Genomic DNA, 27,274 nt, shown 5'->3' with positions numbered 1-27,274 from the left:
CCCAAGTTGGATAAATTCCCAGTAATGTTACCGGTAAGATTCCCCAGAATCATTAATTTACGGTAATATTCAAATTAAGTAAATGTCAACATAAGTTGTTTTACATTAAATCATTACTTGTCAACAAATGCATCATACGAAGTGCAAAAAATCAACATAGGTTTACTTTTCTAGTAAATTCCCAATACTACCGGTAATTTTCCCAATGTTACTCGGTATTTTACTTATATTACTAGGAAGTATTCCCCTTGTCTGGGCAAGTAGGCATAGTCAAAACCAGTTCCAGTCAAAACCACTCAATTAATAATACCAGAATTTTAGTAAAACTAAAACGAAAATGTAAAAATCACATTAATTTAATAATAATCATCACATTTTTATTATGAGTAGGTAAGGTGTAGTACAATGACATTGTCTTTATGTTATTTATTTGATTTATTTTGTTTATTTTATTTTATTTATTCATTTTATTTATTTATTTCATTAAGTTATTTATTTCATTAATTTATTTATTTATTTTAGTGACAGAAAAACGCCCGCAATTGACGAACTTCGATTTTTCGGGTTATAGCCCAGTGGCTATAACTAAAACTAACTAACTATAAGTACTGACTTACGGGATACAGCGTAACGTAATATGTACTAGATTGCTTCGCAAGTCGCAACTCCACTAAGATTGAGTGACATAAGCTGATGCTACGAGTGGAAGAGACGTAAAGATAATTAAGCCATGTCTACATGTTTTAAATTAAATTAATTCAATTAAAACGTCAGCGTTCAAGTACGAGTATATTACCCGCTTTTGGGAATATTACCGGTAAGAATGGTAATTTACTAGTAATATTCCCAAAGGGTAAAATACCGGTAATGGTATTTTACTCTCGGCACATCACTAGGTACATACGCTTGAACGTACATCATAGTATCCGTATGGGCAGTCCTCTTGCCACCATGCTGGAGGCTATCATCACGAAGTTGGACGACCCTCTAGCTCTGCTCACGGCACGAAGCAAGTCCGGTTCCGGGGTGAAAGGCAGCTTCTGCTCCACATTCGTATCTGTAAACACGAAAACTAATCGATATTTACGGTGAAAAAATTATTCGACGCAAAATAATTCCACCATGCTTTATTATAAGTACTTTCCGAGAGCAAACGCACGTGTTAAAAATACCGAAATGACTAGCATTGTAACTCTCGTATGTAGATGTATTCTTCTTCGATTTATGATTTTATCCAAAAGATGATTTTCAGTTATATGTGTTTTTGGTGCCGTGACCAGGATTTTACGAGTATTTTTTATACTCAGTTTTTTTTTCATTAGATTTTTTATAACCTCAAAAGTTTCTTAACAATAAATATAACCTAAAGTTTTCTTCCCAAGTGCTAAGGGCTCCTATGATATCCAATATTGCGGTACAATAATAAGTAAACGACACTATAATTCAGTGCATAATTACTCAGATTTAATTTTGGAGAAAAGGTTACCACTACTTTTGAAATTATACAATTTCTAATCTGAAAAAGAACGGGGTATATTTTATTACTTACTGTTGACTTTTTGGCTCCTCTGATCATAACCCTGACCTAGGACCTATACAGACGGACTGCTACCCGGCTGCAATTTGCATGGGAACTGCACGCTGCCGATGCAGTTGGCGTGCAGTTCCCATACAAGTTGCAGTCTTGTGCAGTCCGTCTGTACCTGCCCTTACACGCGCCATGTATTACTTACCAAGTTCTCCTTTGCTCCAATTGGTCTTGCCGACGCTAGGCCACGGCACGGGCGCGTCGGAGGGCACGTAGAGCGACACCAGCGTACTGACCATTTTGTCCACCTCCAGGTCGGTTACTTCCCACAGCATGCCGACTACCATTGGGCTGGAATTATAAAAAAGAAATCAGAAAAATATAATTAGGAAACGACGCGAATTGAAATTGCATAAAGCAGCGGTCGGCAACCTTTTAGCAGCCAAGGACCACATAGTAGTTAAGGAAGTTGAAGCGGGCCGCATTTTTGTTAATATGTGTGACTTAGACATTGTTGTTTCACAATATTACATACAAAATAACCAAGGGGGCTCGCGGGCCGCAAGTGAGAGCCGCTTGTTGCCGACAGGGCTTAGAAAAAAAAATGAAGTGGAAAAATGACTAGATCACTACCACATAAATCCCTAAATCATGGGTTTCTGAGGCGAATATGGGGGAAATATTCGCTGTCCTCGAGTGAAGTCTCGGTAGCTCAGTTGGCGATGTTATCAACCAGAGTTGCGAGCCCGAGACAAACAGCCGTATTAGAATTTCTTCAAACAAAAACGTCCCTTTTGACACTTGTTTGACACTGACATATCCAATCTATATCGTTTCAATATCTAGTATTTGACATACCTCATTGTTCGAATACGGCTGAAAGAATATTTCCACGGGTAATTTATTTCCAGAAGATGAGTATTGAATTCATGCAGTTGGCATTTGGCAACTCAGGTCGTACATGGCGTGTTTCTAGCACCTTCTACCTCTATCTCCTCTTCGACCCCTAGAGCCGCAGCCAGACAACAAGGCGTATACCTCTAGCTTTTACTTCTATCACAAACCCCCCATGTTCAAAGACAGATAGTAACTGGAATTATTAAGTTCTTGTATGTACCTTCCAGCTACTCTCAAATGATGGTGTGCAGCCATGGGCGGCCCGCAGGAGGCTCCATGCTGCAACCTCACAGAGCCACATCCAGAGAGTAGAGCGAGGCATTGCATGTCTGTGGCCCCTTCTAATATTGACTTTATTAGACATATAGCTGTAGTTTCAATATGAAATATAATAATAAGTACTACGTACCTTCCTTTTTAGTGAGCAGTAGTGGCAGAGTAGATAAGACGTCCGACTTTCAATCCAGAGGTCGCTAGTTCAAAATCTTGCTTCTTACCAATGAGTTTTCCGGAACTTATGTACAAAATATCATTCGATACTTACCACTAGTTTTTCGGTGAAGGAAAACATTGTGAGGAAACCTGCATACATCTGCGAAGAAATTCAAAGGTGTATGTGAAGTCCCCAAACCGCATTGGGGTAGCGTGGGGACTATAGCCCAAGCCCTCTCGCGCTTGAGAGGAGGTCTGTGCCCAGCAGTGGGACGTATATAGGCTGAATTATTAATTATTATTACGTACCTTCCAGCCACTCTTAGATGGTGATGGGCAGCCATGGGCGGTCCACGGCCGGCTCCATGCTGTAGCCTCACAGAGCCACATCCAGAGAGTAAGGCGGCACATCGCGTGCCCGTAGCGCCTTCCACTCCGCAGCCGTCGCCGCCATTACGCAAACAGCTGTAGTTTCACCATGAAATATAATAATAAGTAGTACGTACCTTCCAGCCACTCTTAAATGGTGATGGGCAGCCATGGGCGGTCCACGGCCGGCTCCATGCTGTAGCCTCACAGAGCCACATCCAGAGAGTAAGGCGGCACATCGCGTGCCCGTAGCGCCTTCCACTCCGCAGCCGTCGCCGCCATTACGCAAACAGCTGTAGTTTCACCATGAAATATAATAATAAGTAGTACGTACTTTCCAGCCACTCTTAAATGGTGATGGGCAGCCATGGGCGGTCCACGGCCGGCTCCGTGCTGTAGCCTCACAGAGCCACATCCAGAGAGTAAGGCGGCACATCGCGTGCCCGTAGCGCCTTCCACTCCGCAGCCGTCGCCGCCATTACGCAAACAGCTGTAGTTTCACCATGAAATATAATAATAAGTAGTACGTACCTTCCAGCCACTCTTAAATGGTGATGGGCAGCCATGGGCGGTCCACGGCCGGCTCCGTGCTGTAGCCTCACAGAGCCACATCCAGAGAGTAAGGCGGCACATCGCGTGCCCGTAGCGCCTTCCACTCCGCAGCCGTCGCCGCCATTACGCAAACAGCTGTAGTTTCACCATGAAATATAATAACAAGTAGTACGTACCTTCCAGCCACTCTTAGATGGTGATGGGCAGCCATGGGCGGTCCACGGCCGGCTCCATGCTGTAGCCTCACAGAGCCACACCCAGAGAGTAAGGCGGCACAACGCGTGCCCGTAGCGCCTTCCACGCCGCAGCCGCCGCCGCCGTTGCCGAATTGACACCCGTCGCCGTGACCGCAGTACCTGGAATGATACAGATTTACCATGTTACATCATCATCATCATATCAGCCAGAGGACGTCAACTGCTGGATATAGGCCTACCCCAAAGTGTGCCACAATGACCGGTCTTGCGCCACCCGCATCCAGCGGACTCCCGCGACCTTTTCCAGGTCGTCAGTCCAGCTTATGGGTCTACCCACGCTGCGCCTTCCGGTACGTGGTCGCCACTCGAGAACCTGCTGCGGATGGCCCCATTTCTGATGCGATCACGCAGGGAGACTCCCAGCATAGCCCTCTCCATTGCCCTTTGGGTGACTTTGAGCCTTCTTATGAGGCACACAGTAAGTAGTGAGATAATTTGTAGTGATGCTTGTTTTTCTAGAACAAAAGCTAGAACTGAAAATTGGGTCATAAAAATGTGGGGAAGAGACGAAAACTAATTGTAGGGCTATTTCCACTTCTTTTTTTATAAGCTACGTGCTTGCCAAGTTTCATGGTTTCTTCCAAATGAAACTGTTTTTGCCGTTGTATAGCGAAGTTTATGATCTAGCCTTCTAGACGAACAACTAGTTAACACATTTATTGCCACCCAGCCATACAAGACATCCGCGCTAGGCCACAAAAATTGTCATTTATAGCTGTAGTACCACGATCCCGACTATCGGGTCGTCCGGCCTGAGAACGAAATCATAAAACCGATACCAATAGTCGGGTTTTCGGCACTGTGTTAATCTTTTGACCGCCACGCCTATCGTTAACGGCGCGTCATTGTGAACCTATCGAAATGCACGAAGGTTGATATTGGGATGTAGCCGCGCGCGTCAGTTGACGTCTTAAGCAGTTAAAGGGTTAATAGACTTACAGGAAAACGTCGGAGGTGGTGAGATGGTTTATGAACTGGTCGGGTGGCGGTGGCTGCGACACGTGTCCGCTCCAGGACCGGCACCAGTACTGGAAGAAGGAGCTCACGCGTTTCTCCATTCGTTCCTGATATACAGACAGACAGGCAGACTCACAGGAACACGTTGGAGGTGGTGAGATGGTTTATGAACTGGTCGGGTGGCGGCGGCTGCGACACGTGGCCGCTCCAGGACCGGCACCAGTACTGGATGAAGGAGCTCATGCGTGTCTCCATTCGTTCCTGATATACAGACAGACAGACAGACTTACAGGAACACGTCGGAGGTGGTGAGATGGTTTATGAACTGGTCGGGTGGCGGCGGTTGCGACACGCGGCCGCTCCAGGACCGGCACCAGTACTGGATGAAGGAGCTCATGCGTTTCTCCATTCGTTCCTGATATACAGACAGACAGACAGACTTACAGGAACACGTCGGAGGTGGTGAGATGGTTTATGAACTGGTCGGGTGGCGGCGGCTGCGACACGTGTCCGCTCCAGGACCGGCACCAGTACTGGATGAAGGAGCTCATGCGTGTCTCCATTCGTTCCAGATATACAGACAGACAGACAGACTTACAGGAACACGTCGGAGGTGGTGAGATGGTTTATGAACTGGTCGGGTGGCGGCGGCTGCGACACGTGGCCGCTCCAGGACCGGCACCAGTACTGGATGAAGGAGCTCATGCGTGTCTCCATTCGTTCCTGATATACAGACAGACAGACAGACTTACAGGAACACGTCGGAGGTGGTGAGATGGTTTATGAACTGGTCGGGTGGCGGCGGCTGCGACACGTGTCCGCTCCAGGACCGGCACCAGTACTGGATGAAGGAGCTCATGCGTTTCTCCATTCGTTCCTGATATACAGACAGACAGACAGACTCACAGGAACACGTCGGAGGTGGTGAGATGGTTTATGAACTGGTCGGGTGGCGGCGGCTGCGACACGTGCCCGTTCCAGGACCGGCACCAGTACTGGATGAAGGAGCTCATGCGTTTCTCCATTCGTTCCTGATATACAGACAGACAGACAGACTCACAGGAACACGTCGGAGGTGGTGAGATGGTTTATGAACTGGTCGGGTGGCGGCGGCTGCGACACGTGTCCGCTCCTGGACCGGCACCAGTACTGGATGAAGGAGCTCATGCGTGTCTCCATTCGTTCCTGATATACAGACAGACAGACAGACTTACAGGAACACGTCGGAGGTGGTGGTTTATGGCACCAGTACTGGATGAAGGAGCTCATGCGTTTCTCCATTCGTTCCTGATATACAGACTGACAGACAGACTTACAGGAACACGTCGGAGGTGGTGAGATGATTTATGAACTGGTCGGGTGGCGGCGGTTGCGACACGTGGCCGCTCCAGGACCGGCACCAGTACTGGATGAAGGAGCTCATGCGTTTCTCCATTCGTTCCTGATATACAGACAGACAGACAGACTTACAGGAACACGTCGGAGGTGGTGGTTTATGGCACCAGTACTGGATGAAGGAGCTCATGCGTTTCTCCATTCGTTCCTGATATACAGACTGACAGACAGACTTACAGGAACACGTCGGAGGTGGTGAGATGGTTTATGAACTGGTCGGGTGGCGGCGGCTGCGACACGTGTCCGCTCCTGGACCGGCACCAGTACTGGATGAAGGAGCTCATGCGTGTCTCCATTCGTTCCTGATATACAGACAGACAGACAGACTTACAGGAACACGTCGGAGGTGGTGGTTTATGGCACCAGTACTGGATGAAGGAGCTCATGCGTTTCTCCATTCGTTCCTGATATACAGACTGACAGACAGACTCACAGGAACACGTCGGAGGTGGTGAGATGGTTTATGAACTGGTCGGGTGGCGGCGGCTGCGACACGTGTCCGCTCCAGGACCGGCACCAGTACTGGATGAAGGAGCTCATGCGTTGCTCCATTCGTTCCAGATATACAGACAGACAGACAGACTTACAGGAACACGTCGGAGGTGGTGAGATGGTTTATGAACTGGTCGGGTGGCGGCGGCTGCGACACGTGCCCGCTCCAGGACCGGCACCAGTACTGGATGAAGGAGCTCATGCGTTTCTCCATTCGTTCCTGATATACAGACAGACAGACAGACTTACAGGAACACGTCGGAGGTGGTGAGATGGTTTATGAACTGGTCGGGTGGCGGCGGCTGCGACACGTGCCCGCTCCAGGACCGGCACCAGTACTGGATGAAGGAGCTCATGCGTTTCTCCATTCGTTCTAAATTGTTTTCTGCAAGGAAAGGAAGACAAAGCCATAATACAATAAATCTTAGAGATGTATCATGAGTAAATTGACATATTAAAACTGACCTAATTAACTCCTAGAGTCCCAAAAATTTAAATTTGATGGAAAAGAACTGATTGTCGCTTCAGGGAGTCAAGGGGTTAAAAGTACTAGTACTTATATACATACTAGTATACTGTCAGTTTCCCTTCAATCTCACTCTGGTCGGTCCCTCATTACTGAGGATCGTGGTCACTGGAACCCCACAAATAAACAATCTGTCTCCATCGGTTGCGGTCCAAAGTAGCCCTCACTACTTGATGTAGCTTGGAAGAGGCGGTGGCTTCCTTTATTTGGTCAGACCATCGTGGTGGGGATCGGCCTCGTGTTCTCTTGCCTTCGGTATTGCCAACAATGACCAATTTTTCCAGATTGCTATCCTCTCTTCGCATGATGTGACCGAAATATGACAGTATACGTTGCAGACATATGGTGGACAGCCGAGTCTTGATGCCAAGTTTGAGAGAATTCCCTTCAATAATCAGCCCCAATCAAACGTATTTAAAAACAGCAGTGATGGCTTTCCTACAAAACTACTTTAGAAGTCCTCTTCTTCTTTCCCCTGCCCTTATCCCACGTTATGTGGGGTCGGCACAACATGTTTTTCTCTTCCATTCTCCTCTGTCTTTCGTCACCTCAGCACTCACTCCTTTCTTTCTGATATATATCATGTACCTAATGTTTTCATCTACCCTCAACTGGCTTAAGGAGCCATTTGAGGATAGATTTTGTTTAATTTTATTTAAATACCTAAAGATACAGAGTATAGTCACAGAATAAATAATAGTACTAGGTACAGAAGACAATCTCTAACAAAACGCGTCTGTTACGATCAGCACAGATATGGCCGCTAGCTGGCGACAGCGCCACGCGCGGCTTATGGCTTTCCCCGAAATTGGGGTGGAACGGATGTACTTTTAGCTACCTGTAGCAAAGCGATGAAATCGCGGAGTGAGCCACGCCTGGTTTAACCTCGTGCCGCCCACCATACAAAATTACAGCCAAGGAAATTAGAATCTTGTTGTATTTTCAATTGGGTTCATTTTCATTTGTTTGAAAATTTTACGATTTTTATTTTTATTTAAGGTTGACATTCCATCGAAACTGAGTGTACATCCTAATGTACATTGGGCGGCACGAGGATAGTAGAGAAAATAAGGAGGAGTTGTACATTAAATAACATACCTGGATTGATGACATATCTGCCGACTTCGCTCTTGGCTGCATAGTAACCGTCTACGATCTTGTCCTGGTGAAGCTTGTACAGGCTGTACAGGAAATGGATGTTTTCTATCCTGGACACCGGGTGCTGGGACAGGATCGGCAAGCTCTCCCATGGGAACGTGTCCAGCATCTGAATAAGGAAACATGATTTACACTATGGGGCTATTCATAAATTACGTCATTTCAAATTAGGGGGGGGGTCTGGACATCGGATGACAGTAGCATGAAGTAGGAGGAAATGGGGTCATTTGAAGCATGATTTTTGGATGATTATGGGGGGGGGTCAAAAATCGATGACGTAATATATGGACAGCCCCTATGTGGCAAAATTCGAAAAGACGCTCAGTGTTAATTAATTGTATTATGCTCTTGACACTCGCCGAGAGAATTGTCAACTTGTATTTACATTTCCACAAATATGTATACCTTCTTCTACAATTTGTTGCAACACAAATATTTTACGTACAATTGTCAATTACAAAATTGACAAATTTTCCGGAAAATTGCTTGTAAATTGTAATATTTTGTGATGCAAGTAATTGTATATTTGTCGCGACAATTTACATATTCGTATAAATTTTCCATTACACTTTTGTCATTTGTAAATTTTGTGATATGCCCAGTTGTACTAAATACATATTTGTAACTTGTCACTTGTAAATTGTAATTGTAAATTCCGTGGTATAGGCCCCAGTGCCCTGTTTATCAAAAGCTTGTAACTTGTAATACAAGTGGAAAGTGGAGTCTCTTTTTGACAGCTTTCGTTAGAAAGGGACTTCCACTTGTTTTACAAGTTACAAGCTTTTGATAAACAGGGCACAGCAATGCGAAACTCCTTCCTGCGGGCAGTCTCGGCTCCGTTCGGCTCAGCATTGCTAGCAACTATTAGGGTTGACACATCTTGACGTCCCTTTGCGTGTACGACCACAGATAATGGCTTGAATGTTAACCCTAAATAACCGAAAGGGATAGCGCCATATATTAAAAAGTAACAGCATAATCCGACCCTGAACCGCTGTCAAACTTCGGTTTTGTAGGACATGGCGCGTTAGGGCGACTTAGGTTTAATGGTAACTGAATTGTCAAACATTAACTTTTGACAATCAGGATGACCGTGGTCATCGATTTCAGCTGTCAAATTATGTTAAAAACTTCACATTTTTCGTAATTTGAGAAGAGCTCATGAAAACGTGGCACTTTCTCTTTTTCCTCTTATATGTGAATGTGTTCACGAATAAAGTATGTATTTCTATTTCGACATAAAGAAAGATACCTCGTCTACGATCAAGATGACAGGATGCCGTTTAGCCTTCTTCAATGGTGCCCACTCCTCGCCATCTTTCACCTTGGTCACAGCTTGTGAGAACGCTCTGATGCCGTCGACTAGAGCGAACTTGTGGACGCCTTCGAAACACTTCATCAGGCATTTCAAACACAGCTCGCTGGTAATCTGAAATTCAATTCCGTCTTAGGGTGGTATTGGTGTCCAATTTCTTTATCCAATGTGCGTCTCACTTTTTCATTAAGCAAAATGTGAGACGCAATACACATTGGACAAAGAAATTGGATAGGTGGAAATGGAATACCATCTTTAGTAAACTGAGGTCTAGTCTAGTCTGGAGTCTTACAATAAAATATTGTGAGTGAACGATTTTGAGTTTAAGTCTGATAATGGAGATCAAAAACAACAATCGCCTGGCAAATGTTGCCTTAGGTATATCCTCAGAGTTGCCATGCTCAATGAAAATTCTTCGAAGTTAAGTTGTAGTAATATTTCAGCTGTCAAACGATTTCCTACCTTAAAGTCTTTGCTGCAAGTCTGACAATCGCCCGGCAGATGTTGCCTGATGTCTTCAGGCTTGCCATGCTCGGTCAAAATTCTTCTGATGCCGGGCTTGATCTGTTGCGAAGAGAGAGACGGACTAGAGTCTATCAGGTTGTAGAGCAGGACGCGTTGCTTTAGCGTCAGTCTTATGAATCTGTAAAAATAATAAGTTTAGTTAAGAAAATGTGACGTTCTCAAGCAAAAGGTACCACTTTGTCGTTTGTCATAAGGACGCTTTGACAGGTTACTAGTATGAAAATACAAGCAAATTTCGTCCTTATGGTAAGCGAAAAGTGGTTGCTTGAAAACGTCACAAATGAATGAGAAAGCTTGTGTATTTGGAGGACTAGATATTTGAATGTTTAGTTCACTTGTTTGTACCTCCTTCACGCAAAAACGGCTGAATGGAGTTCGATAACATTTACACACAGTTTATAAACTAGAAAACGACAGGATACCTGGGTCAAAATTCTTTTTCATCACACTCGCTCAGTAAATGTGGAATTGCACGCAGGTTTAGCGGGAGTTATAGAAAAAGCGTTCTCCCTAGGGAGTTATGAAGTTTCTAGTGCCATAATTAACAGTTTTTTGTCTTTATACTTAATTTTTGTACTGTAAGTGTGATGAAAAACATTGTGTGTAACTCAGGGCGTAATAATATTGCAAACTCGAGTCTATAAATCGCTCCGGCAAGCCGTCGCGATTTAACTTACTCTCATTTGCAATATTCAACTTACGCCCCATGTTGCACAATGTACTATTACAGTACATACGGTCCTATTTTCCCGCACTAGTGCGTAAAATAGCACTTTTCGTGCGTATGTCAAAAGTTTAAAGGGCCATATGTACTGTAAAACGTTGTACGCGTGAGAATAGGTAATTCGAATTTCCTCTTTTCCGCACTTGTATCGTAAATAACTATTTGTTGTGTTGTTTCTGTCACGCTTCAATCGCTTGATTTCGTCACTCGAAAATCGGTGGAAAACGGCAAAATGCTAATTTTTGAAATACGAGCGACAGAAATTTAGACTCGAGTGGTATTGACAACTCGTTTTCAATTCTATTTATAGAATTTAAATGCCTAGTAGTGACGTGACGATATACACGAAATCGAGCGGTTGAAATTCAAAAATCGGCCCCCTGGTGACAGACAGACGGACAGTGGAGTCTTAGTAATTTAGGGACCCTTTGGGTACGGAACCCTAAAAATGATCATCATACTGACCCCCAATCATCAATGGTGTCGTCTACGAGCTTGATGATTTTATGCCTCAATTCGGAGTCGAGCAGCTTCCCAGTCAGCAGGCAGCCCCACCCGCCGAGCCACTCGCGGTCCATCACGTACAGGACACTCTGAAACATAGGTAACATATACCATATTATCTTCAATGGACGCCATCGCCACGCCATATCATTGTGATTGACGTTGCTTGTCACGCCTTAAACATAACAAAATTCGCAATACATTGCGTCTTAGAATAAACTTTAAAGTGTATTAAAAATCAAACCACAAGTTATTTTTAAAAGTCGCTGAACAAATGTTGATTAGTATGAGGAGTACAGCCTACAGTTTAATTTTTTCCTCATACTACAGGCCACACCCGGTATATCTGTACACGGCGGGAAGAAGTTGGTAACTCGAGATATTCTATTAAAGAAATTTGAACTTAAAATAAAACTACATAAAGTTCTATTTTCTTCAATGGTCCCGAAGAAAGACAGGCTAGAGTTGACATCAAAATCTTTTCGAACTACCCGCACTGGATCTTGTCTATCCACTTGAATGTACTGTTGTACTCGTATGTTGAGCTTAAATTATATGCTGTTAAGACTCGTCCGTCTGTGGTGGCCGTAGTGGGTGGCCAAGATCCACTTTGGGTTGCTGCGCCACAGCAGCAAGTAAGTAGGTAAGTTATCATCATTCCAGTTACTATCATCAGCAAGTAGCAAGTCTTTTTCTTTCGTCCCTCTCTCTCGCCCGTCATTACAGCATTCACTCGCTCTTTGTTTCATATCATCTCTCACACAGTCCATCCACCTTTTCCTCGGTTTTCCTCTCCCGTTACGTCCCTCCACATTCTTTGGAATATCTTTCTCGTCACATGACTTTCATCCCTCCGCATCACATGCCCGTACCACGCCACGCTAGGTGATTCACTCTTACTTTTTCTACTACCTGTGGGTTCAACTTTACAACCAAGTAAGACCCAAAGGTCGGCAACGCGCATGTAACACCTCTGGAGTTGCTGGCGTCCATAGGCTACGGTGACTGCTTACCATCAGGCGGGCCGTATGCTTGTTTGCCACCGATATGGTATAAAAAAAAACCCATTAAATAAATATGTAAAAATCATGAGTTTAAATCAGGGTTCTCCAAACTTGTTTGCCTGAGGGCCATATTGCGCCTTAGAATTTTCGCGCGGGCCACCGTCGGCATCGAGAGGGGGGGGGGGGGGAGGGTGTATCTGGTAGCTGCTGAACTGATACTGATAGGGCTGAACACCTGGAGCCTGGGCTATAACCGCGAAAATCGAAGTTCGCAAATTGCGGGGATTTTTCTCTGTCACTCTAATTACGCCTTCGTTGGAGTAAAAGAGGAAGATCCCCGCAATTCGCGAATTACGGTTTTCACGGTAGCTGCTCTGGTCAGTGGTCTATACCTTCATCCGCAGATCTATGTCCTCCCGCCGACTCCAGTAGTTTTGTACTAGCCGTTTGTTGTTCAAGAGACGCGCGTTGTCTATGGTCTTGTAGTTTTCGTCCAGAAGCGCGTACAGCTCGGTGAACAGCGGTTTTACTCCTTCTGGTAATTATAAACTCGATTATTATATTTATTATAATATTTACAATGACAAATTTAAAAATACAAATTATTTCCCACCTTATACCACCAATTTACTAAAATGAACTGTGTTTATAGGTTAATATAATTCATTTGGTGGCCAATTACTAAAACCGGCCAGTTACTGGCGAATTACCATATTTACAAATAGGGTAATTCGCCGCAGAAAGGGATAAAACATAATTACCTTATTTGTAAGAAAGGGATAAAACATATTTATTAATTACGCTATTTATAAGAAAGCGATACAAAATAATTTAACTAAATCAGGCCCGTAAAAGTTCATGAATAACGGAGTTCGACTATACATTAAAATTAAGAGCCAACAGGAGTGGTCATTTCTCCATACAAACATACTCGACTCTTTCCTCCGTGGGTTTTAATGCTAGAGTAATGTTTTTTTTCAAAACATTAATCTGTTTTATCTGTGTCTGTTATTGTCAATATCTGTGTCGGACCGTTTTGCTTTTTTTGATATTTTTGTTTTTTAAGGTGCTAGAGCCCTTTAAAAATGGCCAAAATGGCCTAATTGACTATGCCGCAATGAGAGGCGCAGTATTCAAAACTGATATCAATTAGCCAAAAAAACAAAACGGTCCGACACAGATAATTTAATAATCATCTAGATTTCCAAGTTTGGTTAGGATTGGTTAAGTTTTGGAGGAGGAAACAGTCGAGAACGAAACCTCGATTTTTGATATTTTTATGCGGGATTTAGAACTCAGCTTCCGTTTCGTCTTAAGGTACAGTATTTACTTACCACCAGGCACATTGGCCGGTATATTAACAGTAACCGGACCAAATTCACACTGCTCCGTGTAGTCATTAGTGAACATGCTCAAATACAGAGACTCTATCTCCGTCTTGTATTCGTCGAATGGTTTCAAGTTCTCGTTGGGATTGTACGGCGCTGTCAGCTGGATTACTGTCCATTCTGAAATGCGGGAAAATAGGATGTGTATTTGTTCATACAAAAGCGTACAATATTTTGCACGTATTTATGCGTCTTAGTATTCCTTTTGTTTGCGCCACGTATAAATACTTAAACTTCTCCTATGAATTCTGACCTCCTTGTCGGGTTTTCAAAATAAATCGGCAAGGCGATAAAAAGAAAATGTGACATCATGTCAATGCACGTAAAATAAAACTCGCTACGAATTGTGTGCAAGAAAATTAAGAAGAAAGTTAAACCTAAAGGATCCCTAATTCAGTCATACAACAATAATAAAGTGCCGCCGAATCAGTGGAGACTCGCATAAGGAGGAAAACGCAGAACCAGTGCATGTAAGTTTTTCCGCATCCCCATTTTTGGCCCAAACGAGCCGGATAGCAAATTTACCTTTAAAAATTACATAATATCCTTGTTGCTCACTGAATCGCTTATAAAAATAATTTCGGATTTCCTCGGTTTCTTAATTTTCATAAAATGTTTCCGTCATAATTTTATTTCAAAGTACAGTCAGTATACTAAATTATTGTTATTGTCTGATATTTTAATATTTTGTTTACGCGTAGCGTGTGGGATTATTCATCGCGTTACCTTATTCATAAATGCGTTACAAAAATATTTCGTATTTTGTAACTGTCATATTGTGTCATAATTTTCACGGAACATTTTTGCACACCATATTCGTTATATAATTTCAGTGTATTTTAAGTTACAAAATACATTTTACTAAACTGAAAACTACGGGTAAATTATTCCTGAAAGCCTCAGTTTTTCATAAACTGTAATTAACCTACTGCGAAGGTTACACTTGTATTAAGGTATTATACAAGCGGAACATTCGTATTTACTTAATTTTCCTTCGACTTGCATTAAGGTATTATTCAAGTTGAATATAATTTATAATTATTTGTGCATCTTAGCACAATAATTATTATTGATATTTTTTCATGCTGTCATAGTAACAACTAGGTAACCATGGCAACGAAACTTAAGCTCGCGGAAGCAAAACGTGCTCAATGTTTTATGCGTTTGCAAAATATTTACGACATGATTCCAAAGCTAAGCAGTGACAAGAAGGCTTTCTCGCAGTTCATCGCGCAAGCTCGATTGGTCGATCAACTGAGAAAAGAATTTATAGAGTTGATGGATGAAGTCAATCTTCTAAACTTGGAGTTGGACCCAGAATACAACGTCAACTACAGCGCAATGAATGCCTTTGAAGATCTCTACTGCGTAATCAAATGTCAAATTTCAAAAATTGATGCACCTGCTCCGAGCCTCTCGACATCCAGGGATTCGAGCCATTCCTGTAAGGACGACTCCATTAAAATCCCACGGATTGATCTTCCTTCTTTCGATGGAGATATTCAAAACTTTCCATTCTTCTATGAAACATTTAAGCGTGTCATACACGAGAATAAGAAACTTACGGATTCTGAGCGTGTTCACTACTTGTTTAGTCATTTGACAGGAAAGGCAAAGTCGATCTGTGCGGGAGTTATACCTGCCGCAGAAAATTACAACACAGTTTGGGAAGCATTGATCGCGAAATATGATGACAAACGCGCATTGGCTACGTCATATTTAAACCAGCTGTTTTCGATGAAACCTGTCAACGTCAATGGTCCTTCGGCATCTAACTTAGAAAAAATAATTGATTCGTTTGCTGCTACTATTTCAGCAATAAGACAACTCAAGCTCGAAAACTTAAGTGACTTTATTTTCATTCACCTGGGTCTTAAGTTATTAGACTCAGATACCACAAAGAATTTCGAGATGTCTATTCGGAATTCTTCTAAAATGCCTACATATGATGAATTCATTTGTTTCGTTAGGGAACAAGTAAAGATTTTATATCGGACATCGCAACGAACGCCAACTAAGGCTGAAAGCGGCTCCGCTGCCAGCACTAGCAGCGTGCGAGCTCCTCTTCCTCGCACGCCCCAAGCGTATGTTAGCACGCAAGGGCATGACAACGGAAATCCATGTGCTATGTGCAAGAGTAATGATCACTCGCAACTTTATAATTGCAATAATTTCATGAAACTCACGCCTAACGAAAAATTTAATTTCGTTAAGGAAACTCACGCGTGCACTAATTGTCTAAACACGCACCATACTGCCTCGAAATGTTCCTCCAAGAAAACTTGTCGTAAATGTAAAGGCAAACATCATACAACGTTACACTTTGATAACTCGAAACCTGCAATGAATAGCAACGAGTCCAAGTCCTCACCAAAGGATGGTAGTGAAGCTAGCACAAGTTCATCCGTAACGGACAACGGTGCCTCCATATGTACTCATTCGGCATCGGGACAGACTAAATCACCCTTGACGGAAATTCTCGCCACTGCTAAGGTACTCGCTAGTGGGCGCAACGGCAAGGACAAGGTTTTGAGATGTCTGCTGGATCCAGGATCACAGAAACATTACGTTACATTGAAGTGGTGCAAGAATTTAGGTCTTCCTGTACACAGCAGCCCCGTGACGTCAATAAATGGATTAGGTGGAACAGCTATAACACAACCCATCCGAGGAACTGTCAACTTAACATTTAGGTCAAGATATGATCCTAAACATCAATATACTATCGAAGCGCTTGTTTTAGATGAGATCACGCCTGATTTACCGACTTGTCATATTGATCAATCTGCAACTGATCTGTTTGATAATTTACATCTAGCAGATGACTCTTGGGCGATTCCAGGTGAAATTGACGTACTTCTTGGTGTTAAGTTATTCACCAAATTGTTAATGTCAGATAAAGTTGAAAACAAACCTGGCTTGCCTGACGCTTTAGAAACTACACTGGGGTATATCATACTAGGCGATGCTCCCGCAGTTAACGCTTCCTACTCAGCAGCTGGATATTTTACTTCGGTCGATGTGGGAAATTTAATGCAAAAATTCTGGGAAATTGAAGATTTGGATGGAGGAGTGATTCATAGTCCAGACGAGAAACAAGCTGAAGATATATTCAAAAATACAATCAATCGTTTGGAAGACGGACGTTATGAAGTAGCACTTCCGTTTAAATTGGACCCAAGCAATTTAGGCGATTCTTACAAGACTGCTGAACGCAGATTTTTAGCGCTTGAAAGAAAATTCCTCAAGCAACCTGAATTAAAGCCAGTTTATGATGAAGTTATCCGTGAACATATTGATAAAAAATATTTATCGGAGGTTCCGAATGATAAGTCAAATGACGCTTATCACATACCCCACCACGCAATTGTCAAAATTGACAGAATAACCACAAAGGTTAGAATTGTCCTGGACGCTAGTGCACAGACCACAAGCGGTTTATCGTTAAATGATATACTTCACGCAGGACCAAGTCTTCAAGCAGACTTGTTCTGCATTCTCCTAAACTTACGATTGTTTGGTATTGCTATCACGTCTGATGTACGTCAAATGTATCTGTGTATTGACGTACGGGGGGAGGATCGTCCTTATCAGCGTATACTTTATAGGTTTAGTCCTGAGGAAACTATAAGAGTGTTTCAATATAACAGGGTAGCCTTCGGTCTACGCAGCAGTCCTTTCCTGGCACTGCGAACTGTCAAACAGTTAGTAGCTGATGAAGGTTATAAATACCCACTCGCAAAAGAAATTGCATCTCGTGATATTTATATGGATGATGTAGCCAGTTCAGTTATTAATGAAGACCAAGCTGTACAAGCGACTAAACAACTGCTGGATCTGTTCTTGAAAGGTGGATTCCAACTGGCAAAGTGGTCGTCAAATTCTGCAGCTGTTCTGAATGAAATACCGAAAGAACTACATTTGTCCCAAAGTGTCACCTTCGACGATGATACAACGTTGAAGATTTTAGGTCTGCGTTGGTATCCTGGTGAAGATGTATTCAAGTTCCAGGTTAGTCCCGACGATCGACCGTGCAGTAAAAGAAACATTCTTTCATCGGTAGCTCGACTATTCGATGTTCTGGGCCTGGTTGCCCCTGTAATCGTGTTCGCTAAGCTTCTAATAAAGGAGTTGTGGCTTTTGAAAATCGATTGGGATGAATTGCCGCCTGATCATATTGTACGCCAATGGCAACAGTTCCAAAGTGAACTACCGCTACTATCTAACATTAGCATTCCCAGACATCTAGGTGTTATTGAAAACTGTTCATTAACTATAGTTGGTTTTTCGGATGCTAGTGAAAAGGCTTATGGTGGAGTGGTTTATGCCTACGTCACCTTTCCTAATGATGAACGAGGTATTATTAATTTAATTTGCGCTAAATCTAAGATAGCGCCCGTAAAGGTTGTCAGCCTAGCAAGACTGGAATTATGCGCAGCATTGCTATTGTCACAACTGATAAAAAGGGTGGTTGATACTTACTCAACCAGATATCCAATTGACTCTGTAATGGCCTTTTCCGATTCAACAGTGACACTCTGTTGGATTCATTCGTCGCCTCATCGATGGCAAACTTTTGTGGCCAATCGCGTTACCAAGATCCAAGAGAACCTGTCAAGCGATCATTTTTATCATATTAAGGGAATAGAAAATCCAAGCGACTGCCTGTCTAGGGGCTTAACTCCAGCTCAACTGGTGAACCATCCTCTATGGCTATCAGGCCCTCCATGGATGAAACTCCCGAAAAACGAATGGCCGACTCAGGCGTTTATACCAGACGAAGTCAACGTTCCTGAAGAAAGAACGGTTTCTTTGGTGACTTGTGACAATTCGAACGACAGCATAATTTATGATTTGTCTAAACGGTTCTCTTCATGGCTTAGATATGTACGCACAGTTGCCTATATCTTGAAATTTATAAAACGATTACCTAAGGGTCCCATTAGTGCTGATGACTTAACAGCAGCCGAATTAGAAATCGTACGAGCTCTACAAAGAGTTTATTTCAGTCAACATATTTTAGACATGACCTTGAAGAAAGGGTTTACAAAGGCCTTTGCAAGCCTGAAGCCATTTATTGAAAATGGAATCCTTCGCGTTGGAGGACGTCTCAGTAATTCTAATGAAGATTACGATTATAAACATCCTTTGTTATTGCCACGTCGTGACCACATCATTAACCTACTGGTCGATTATTATCATCGACACCATTTACATGCAGGACCTGAAACTCTAATATCTATTATGCGACATCGATTCTGGATCATAGCAGCTCGATGTATTATTCGTCATCGCATTCATTTATGCAATTACTGCTTCCGGACCAAGCCAAAGGCTAACTATCCAATGATGGCAGATCTACCAGCATGTAGGGTAAATCAAGTTGAGAAGGCCTTTATACATACTGGTTGTGATTACGCTGGTCCGTTGTATTGTACACCTGTTCGACGAAGAGGCGTGAAGAGTCAAAAGGTTTATTTGTGCTTATTCACATGTCTCACAACACGAGCAATTCATTTAGAACTTGCAACTGACTTAAGTACAGCAAGCTTTATGTCAGCATTTAAACGGTTTTTATCTAGACGTGGTCCTGTAAAATATATGTATAGCGATAACGGAACCAACTTCCAGGGAGCCAATACATATTTGCAAGAACTTCACAATTTCCTTGCGAATGAGTATCGAGACGCTTGGGAAAATGAACTATCAGCCAATAAAATAATTTGGCAATTTATTCCCCCTAGTGCTCCGCATTTTGGAGGATGTTGGGAAAGTAACGTCAAATGCGTCAAATCACATTTGTATCGTACTATAGGTAAACAAATCTTGTCATTTCAGGAATTAATGACAGTTCTATGTGAAATTGAGGCTTTATTAAATTCTAGGCCGCTATCCGTGTTAAGCTCTGATCCCGCTGAACCTTCCGCATTGACACCAGCTCATTTTCTTAATGTTACTCCTTTGAAATATCTTCCAGCTGCGTCTATTGCGGAGGTAACATCTGATCATCTTTTGCAAAGATATCAATTATTAGATCGTTTAACGCAATCCTTTTGGAAGAGGTGGCGCGATGAGTATTTGCACACGTTGCAAGCCAGACAAAAATGGAATACTCCTTCTCAGCCTGTTAAGGAAGGAACAGTTGTAGTCATCCTTCAAGATAATGTTATGCCTCTACATTGGCCGTTAGGTCTTATAACTCAACTTTTTCCAGGCAAGGACGGTATTGCCAGAGTTGCTTTGGTTAAAACAAAATCAGGCACACTTAAAAGGCCTTTGGTCAAATTATGTCCTTTGCCTTCTCAATAATATAATTTTATATTTCTATTAGTAATTAGTTATCTCATTGTTAAGGAGGCTTCATATGTTTATGTTAATTTAGTTTTCTCTGAGCAATAAGGATGCTATTATGTAGTACATGATTTATTTTAAATAACTTTTTGAAAGCTATTCCTTTCAAGGCCGGGGGAATGTTTGCGCCACGTATAAATACTTAAACTTCTCCTATGAATTCTGACCTCCTTGTCGGGTTTTCAAAATAAATCGGCAAGGCGATAAAAAGAAAATGTGACATCATGTCAATGCACGTAAAATAAAACTCGCTACGAATTGTGTGCAAGAAAATTAAGAAGAAAGTTAAACCTAAAGGATCCCTAATTCAGTCATACAACAATAATAAAGTGCCGCCGAATCAGTGGAGACTCGCATAAGGAGGAAAACGCAGAACCAGTGCATGTAAGTTTTTCCGCATCCCCACCTTTATTTATGCTTTGTATGCATATACAGTGGCCATCATACATATTGGAGCGGCCAAGGTGCTCACAAATATCTGAACACGCCTCTATTGTCAAGGCGTTAGAGTGCGTCTGATGTAGACGTGTGCGCCGCGCCGGCGCGCCGCCGCCGCCGGGCTTTTTGACCACGCCGCCGCCGCCGATAAATGATCGGCGTGAAATCGGCGTGACCTTGAGTGTTGTTAATTAGCTAGTCCAAGCTGGTTTTTGGATTACAATATGATATTTTTTGTATTATTTATGTTACAGTTGTCAAATATACATCAATTATTAATAAAATGAAACTGAATAGCGAGTTGCAGAAACTATTTGACACACCAATTAAAGTAACCGAGTAATCCTAAGTATTCACCGTCAACTGTTAACGAACGAACGAAGACTGCTGCTAGTGCTGCTTATACCTTGGACAGCTAGAAGAACAAACTCCTCCATTCTCAAAGAGCACTATATCGCCACTCATCTCTTCCCAACATGCCATGTCAGTCCTTAGATTCTTCGGACATATTATCCAACGCATGAAATGTGGAGAAACACATGAATATAAGCCGAATGAATGGCAAACGTGCTCGAGTTGGAGCATGTGTGAGAGTATCGAACGTTATGAAGAGGTCGGCTTGCGGCAGTCTGCACCATGCAGTCCATACGATACGCGAATGACCGCACGAAATAGAGACAAATGACATGTGGTCGCGAGTCTCAGCAATGAGAAAACGAGAAAGAAGATACGTCTCTGGTACGACAAGAAAAACATTAAAAAGAAGCCATAGGAGTCCACTATGTCTAGCAAATGTCAAGTCAAGTGTTACAGTACGTCATTTTAATAGGATAAGCCATGGAAAGCTTGAGAAAACGGAGAGTTACAGATCGGAACGAAGGTCATTGGGACTGGTAACCTCTTAATACAAGCCAGTTACTAGGGAAATCAAGTTAATATACCTATCCTATATTCATTTACAAACCCTGTTTTACTCACAGCATATTCAAACTATACGTAGTTCACTAACCAGCAACCTGCATTGATCAAATTTTCAAGAAAAACAACAAATTAATGATTTTTCTTAGAAAACCTGAAAGTCAAGGTCACGCCGATTTCACGCCGAAAACACGCCGCCGCCGCCGATTTTTTGGCAAACGCCGCCGCCGATCATTTTTTAATCGGCGCACACGTCTAGTCTGATGCTATCTGATGGCGACTGTACATATTTACTGACTAAACAGCCAGGGGTGCGAAACTCCTCCCTTCGGGCAAGCTCGGCTCCGTTCGGCTCAGCATTGCTCCGAGCAATTTTTAGGGTTGACACAACTTGACGTCCCTTTGCGTGCACGACCACAGATAAGGTAATGACTTGAACTTTGACAACCGTACATAGCCGAAAGGGATAGTGCCATATATCAGAAAAGAACAGCATGATTCGACCCTGAACCGCTGTCAAACTTCGGTTTTTATAGGAAGTTTCCTTTTTATACGGTAGTACTATTATTTATACTCTGAAACAGCTTTGACTTAATATTGGGACCCATTTTATTTCGATCCAGGACCCAAAATTTGAATTTAGAATATTTTTAAACTGAATAATGAATAATTATGAGAGAAAAGTTACCTTTAGGTAATTCTTTTAGAATCTTCTGAAAATTGTCAACATTGTTTTCAGCACTGAACTTCAAGTATTTCTTATGGAATGGCTCTGGCTCCTCAATCTCGAAGGCACTCAGGGCTTTGGTCACCTCCTCTGTATCCACCGATAGCAGATCAAATATTTTCTCATCTTCTTTGCTTCTGAAAAATTATAAGAAAGAGTTTAATGATGTAAAGAAGTTGAAGTAAAATTTTTTTGATGACTTTTAGTAACTAACTACAGTAAGCACAATTTTTGCACATGTTTTTACAAAGGCTCTGCTGAGTTTAAAAAATTATATACTCGTAAGGTAAGGTTGGTTTCCACTAACATAGTTGATTTGGCTTGGAGCAAGACAGTTTGAGAAATCCATATACATAAGTGATAGTATCACCCCACCTTACCTTAGAACCTAAGTAAGGAGAGCTTAAAACTCAAAAAGGCTACGAAACATTTTGCAGCTGAATCAAAGCAAATTTGTTTTTGATACGTCCTCTTTTTAGGGTTCCGTACCCAAAGAATAAAACGGGACCCTATTACACTGCTCCGTGACTGCTGTCCGTCCGTCCGTCCGTCTGTCACCAAGCTGTATCTCACGAACCGTGATAGCTAGACAGTTGACATTTTCACAGATGATGTATTTCTGTTGCCGCTATAACAACAAATACTAAAAACAGAATAAAATAAAGGTTTAAGTGGGGCTCCCATACAACAAACGTGATTTTTGACCAAAGTTAAGCAACGTCGGGCGGGGTTTTTTTTTGCCGTTTTTTGCATTGTGGCACGGAACCCTTCGTGCGCGAGTCCGACTCGCACTTGCCCGGTTTTTTCTTAATTATCCTGTTGTTGATTATTTCCGACAACTCCCTGTAGAATGTGTCTGGCGAAGTGGGGCGTCGCCCTCGGGCCTCGCGCGAAACCCCTTCAGGCGCAGTGAAAGAAAAGCTGGTTTTGCAGATGCGACTTCGCCCACGGCTAGATTAGCCCCCCCCCCCCCCACATCTAGCGTCTTTCGAGCGTCGGCGTCTGTCGGCGTTCGGTCAGCGCTATGGAAAATGACGTCGCTGCGCAGATGCGTCGACGCTGCGTCGACGTTGCGTCGAGCAGCGGCCATAGAATTGTAGACGCCGACGCTCGAAAGACGCCAGATGTGGGGGGGCCCTTAGTTCACGCTACACCACTGACTTTTGGTCTGCCTTTACCGCGGTGTGGTAGTGGGCAGATTCATAGAACAAAAAATAAAGAATGAGTAAAACTTACATAGGACCAGACTCCATAATGTCTTTTATTGGTTTGATAAAACTGGTAACCTTGTGTTGTTTATTCTCTGTAAAACAAAATGTTCTCATTTTTAATTATTAAATAAAAAACTTAAAGGCTTCCACTTCTTTACAATTTTTTTTTTCTTCACTATAAAAATAAAATAAAAAAGCCCTTTATTCATTGTAAAGTGTTTACATAAAAAATTGAAAATAAAACTATGACTGTGTATGACTATGTGTTTTACTAATGAATCCCTAGTGGGTAAAGGCCTCCTCCATTGCTGCCCATTTGTACAACGGGCACCGTCATCCTGCATGAGGTACTCATTAGTTTATTACCTTCAATGATATAAGAACATAGCACCCTCACCACATCCTTTCAGCTGATCATCTCTATACAGCGCCAGGATCCGGAGACGCAGACACAGCCTCACTGAGGTGGAAGGCACAACGGGCACCGTCATTCTGCATGAGGTACTCATTAGTTTATTACCTACAATGATATAAGAATCTAGCATCCTCACCACATCCTTTCAGCTGATCGTCTCTATACAGCGCCAGGATCCGGAGAGACGCAGACACAGCCTCACTGAGGTGGAAGGCGCAGCGGGCATTATCGTTCTGCATGAGGTACTCCTCTGCCATCAATTTATTGCCACCTGCAATTGAATAAAAATACTTGTATATATTGGTCAAGCAAATCTTGTCAGTAGAAAATGGCGCGAAATTCAAATTTTCTATGGGATGATAACCCTTCGCGCCTACAGTTTTTAAATTTGCCGCACTTTTCTACCGACAAAATTTGCTTGACTAACTATATAAAGTGTAGGTAGTGGACATTTGCGTTTAACTTTAACTAGTCATTTATAAGGATTTTTTTAACAACTTTTTTCACTAATTGGCTAAACATTTTGCGGTCGGACTATACTTTGATGCTGATTGTGCTAATGCTTATTGCAGCTGCATTCAGTTTAAACTAGAGTTATTTGGACTACGAAAGTTATTTGTTACAAATTAATAATTATGTGCAAAGTCAGACCACTTAAAGCAAGATTGCATCAACTTATACAACTACTTGGCATAGCGATTGCAGTCCCAGGTCCATGGGAAATTAAAAACAATCGGCACAGGCTAGCGCGCTCACCGAATGACACGGTACCATCTTGTGAGTCTGTGAAATAAAGTTTGAAGAAACATGCTAGCACAGGCGCTTGTAACGTTTAAACTACATTACGTTGGTATTTTAGAATGTCTCGCTACATTCATTGTTCCCACACATTGTTAGCGACAAATCCTAATGTAGCAGATGACTGGAATACGTAACAATATCGTAATAACGCTAGCAATGGAAGTTGTAACTTACTTTGATAATTGGGTCCACTTGGCGTTGCTGGTATTGCCTTCACATATTTGTTCAATACATCCTTGTAAGGCGGTCGAGTAAAGTTTGTTTCGTCAGAAAATATGTCGAAATCGTCCATTTTTAGCCTGATATTTAGTGAAAACTTATTAAAAATAAACACTATAAACAGTACGGATTTGAATGCGTCTGACAGCACTGTCGGTTACGCGTTTAGTTTCACTTTTTATCATGCATAACCTTTCCTTAACATACGCGTTTCGTTTCGTGCACAAAATAATAATCACGGCTTGGAATAATTTGATGACTAAGGTCGCCTCCATAAACTCGCGAACTAAATTGACATGAGTTTGACAAATAAAATGATACCAGGAATAGCAAAGAAAAAATAGCCACGGGTATATGTCGATAAAATGATATCGATAAGTAAAATATTGCACTTACTACCCATGTCATAATTATAAAAAGGGGTCACAAACGATTTCGATTAATATGAATGTGACGAGAAAAGTGGTTAATTCGATTGTAAGATTGTGTCGTTACCAATCAAATCAGAAGGTGCGGATGAGAAACTGACAAATTTCAGTGTCATGTTAGTGTGCAACAACTTGCCGTTCTTTATTTCAAGAGCTCGGTTGTCGCCATAAATCTAAAATTGGTGATTTAATTTTATACATGTGGCCGGTAGATGAGATTGATCCATAATTATTTATACTTGGTTAAGCAGATCTTGTCAGTAAAAAAGGCGGCAAATTTGAAAAATGAAGGCGCGATGGGATATCGTCTCAAAGTAAATTTGAATTTCACGCCTTTGTCTACTGACAATATTTGCTTGATCTTGACCTAATTGTCAACTTAAACGTCCAGTTTAGGAACTGGTCTTCACAATCGAAGCCATAGGGATACCGAGGCGATTTAATTTTTGCGTCCACACCACTCGAATTAAATGAGAAATTAATCACATTATACGAAATATTTCCCCGTCTGGGCCGGCCTTTTTTGTATTTTGAGCCAAAATCACTTTTTCTATGTTATCACCTACAACTTAATTGTTACTCTAGCTGTAAGTTTTCCTAACAAATAAAACAAAATAAATATAATAAAATATTTATTTAATTACAATATGTTTATTCAATATCCTTGTCTCTATTAGGTACTATAAAATTGCACAATTTTGGAAATACCGACATTCTCTAATTCAAACTTTTTTGAAAATATCGATATGAACAACACTGGCCAAACTGTGGTATCATTTATGCACATTGACCTGTCAATTTAGTTCGCGAGTTTCTGGAGGCAACTGTAAAATATATTTTACAGTACATATGGTCCTATTTTTCCGCACTAGTGCGTAAATAGCACTTTTCGTGCGATGTCAAAAGTTTAAAGGGCCATATGTACTGTAAAACGTTGTACGATACACGTGCGAATAGGTAATTCGCAACTTGTGTCGATTTAAAACACTCCCTTCGGTCGTTATTTAATTTATCGCCACTCGTTTCGAATTTCCTCTTTTTCGCACTTGTATCGTAAATAACTATTTTACCAACTAATACTTTGGTATAGTTTCCTAAGTAAAACAAAATGCAATGTCGTTCGGCGTTCCGTATAAAAAGGGAACTTAGCATAGTTGACGATTACGTCATCGTCGTCATATAAACGAAGATCTTGCTTCTGGCGCATCGCGACGTAAAACAGTCGTTACATTGGTCGGCACGCCGCTCCTGTGTTAGAGTAGGACATCGCAATACTCTTGTATGGTGCTGTCTCGCTCACTCACCGAAGCGGCGTTCATTCAAATCAATGTGATAATAAACCGCGTATGCGCCAATGGTAGGTTATTTTTATAGAGAACTTTCGACAATCGTTAACCAAGTAAACTAAAAATTAAGTAAGCACATTTAAACGTATACCACGTAATCCCGTTAAAATTTAAGAATGTCTAACAGGTGTTTTTCAAACCTAATTTACATAATTACAATGTCCGACGGGCGTGGCAAGTTACCTGGCCTGATTAGTATTCTTATCAATATGGCCTTGCGTGGCTTGAGAAAACTACGAGCAAGATCAAATGCAACATCGTTAAACTTTATCCTTATCGCCGTGTGTTTCGTAACATAATAAAATTAATTCTTGTCTTTTTATTTAATAGTCAGCAAACGAGCCGACGAGCCGCCTGATAGGAAGCGGTCATCGTCGCCCATGGACATATATAAGCA

General features: G+C 42.1%; 2 protein-coding genes and 1 long non-coding RNA gene across 3 annotated transcripts in view; 2 read left to right on the top strand and 1 right to left on the bottom strand.

The window, feature by feature from the left end:
* The window catches only part of LOC134674407 (uncharacterized), a 461,157-nt gene that overhangs the window by 92,643 nt on the left and 341,240 nt on the right, over nucleotides 1-27,274 (top strand). The gene's annotated exons all lie outside the window — the stretch shown is intronic.
* LOC134674380 (vacuolar protein sorting-associated protein 29) overlaps nucleotides 1-27,274 on the top strand; it is a 117,898-nt gene that overhangs the window by 81,747 nt on the left and 8,877 nt on the right. The gene's annotated exons all lie outside the window — the stretch shown is intronic.
* Nucleotides 913-25,275, bottom strand: LOC134674389 (uncharacterized). Its single transcript, XM_063532459.1, has 14 exons — nucleotides 25,059-25,275; nucleotides 24,220-24,354; nucleotides 23,694-23,760; nucleotides 22,419-22,594; nucleotides 13,970-14,143; nucleotides 13,028-13,170; nucleotides 11,593-11,720; nucleotides 10,341-10,521; nucleotides 9,816-9,992; nucleotides 8,504-8,672; nucleotides 7,129-7,264; nucleotides 3,955-4,134; nucleotides 1,734-1,879; nucleotides 913-1,057 (listed from the first exon to the last, which is right to left on the bottom strand). The coding sequence occupies exons 1-14, from the start codon at nucleotides 25,174-25,176 to the stop codon at nucleotides 918-920; spliced, it is 2,070 nt and encodes a 689-aa protein (XP_063388529.1). The 5' UTR covers nucleotides 25,177-25,275; the 3' UTR covers nucleotides 913-917.

Source organism: Cydia fagiglandana, chromosome 20 (assembly GCF_963556715.1).
Source record: "Cydia fagiglandana chromosome 20, ilCydFagi1.1, whole genome shotgun sequence".
NCBI lineage: Eukaryota > Metazoa > Arthropoda > Insecta > Lepidoptera > Tortricidae > Cydia > Cydia fagiglandana.
The sequence above is the reverse complement of the archived record's forward strand: the minus strand, read 5'-3'. Positions and strand labels throughout refer to the sequence as shown.

What these genes read in the sequence shown, in the direction of transcription:
- LOC134674389 (XM_063532459.1), bottom strand. Translation starts at nt 25,176, where the DNA reads ATGGACGATTTCGACATATTTTCTGACGAAACAAACTTTACTCGACCG. An exon ending in TCTAAAAGAATTACCTAAAG is followed by an intron (nt 14,144 to 22,418) that starts GTAACTTTTCTC and finishes CCCGCATTTCAG; the next exon opens with AATGGACAGTAATCCAGCTG. An exon ending in GACACCATTGATGATTGGGG is followed by an intron (nt 10,522 to 11,592) that starts GTCAGTATGATG and finishes TTATTTTTACAG; the next exon opens with ATTCATAAGACTGACGCTAA.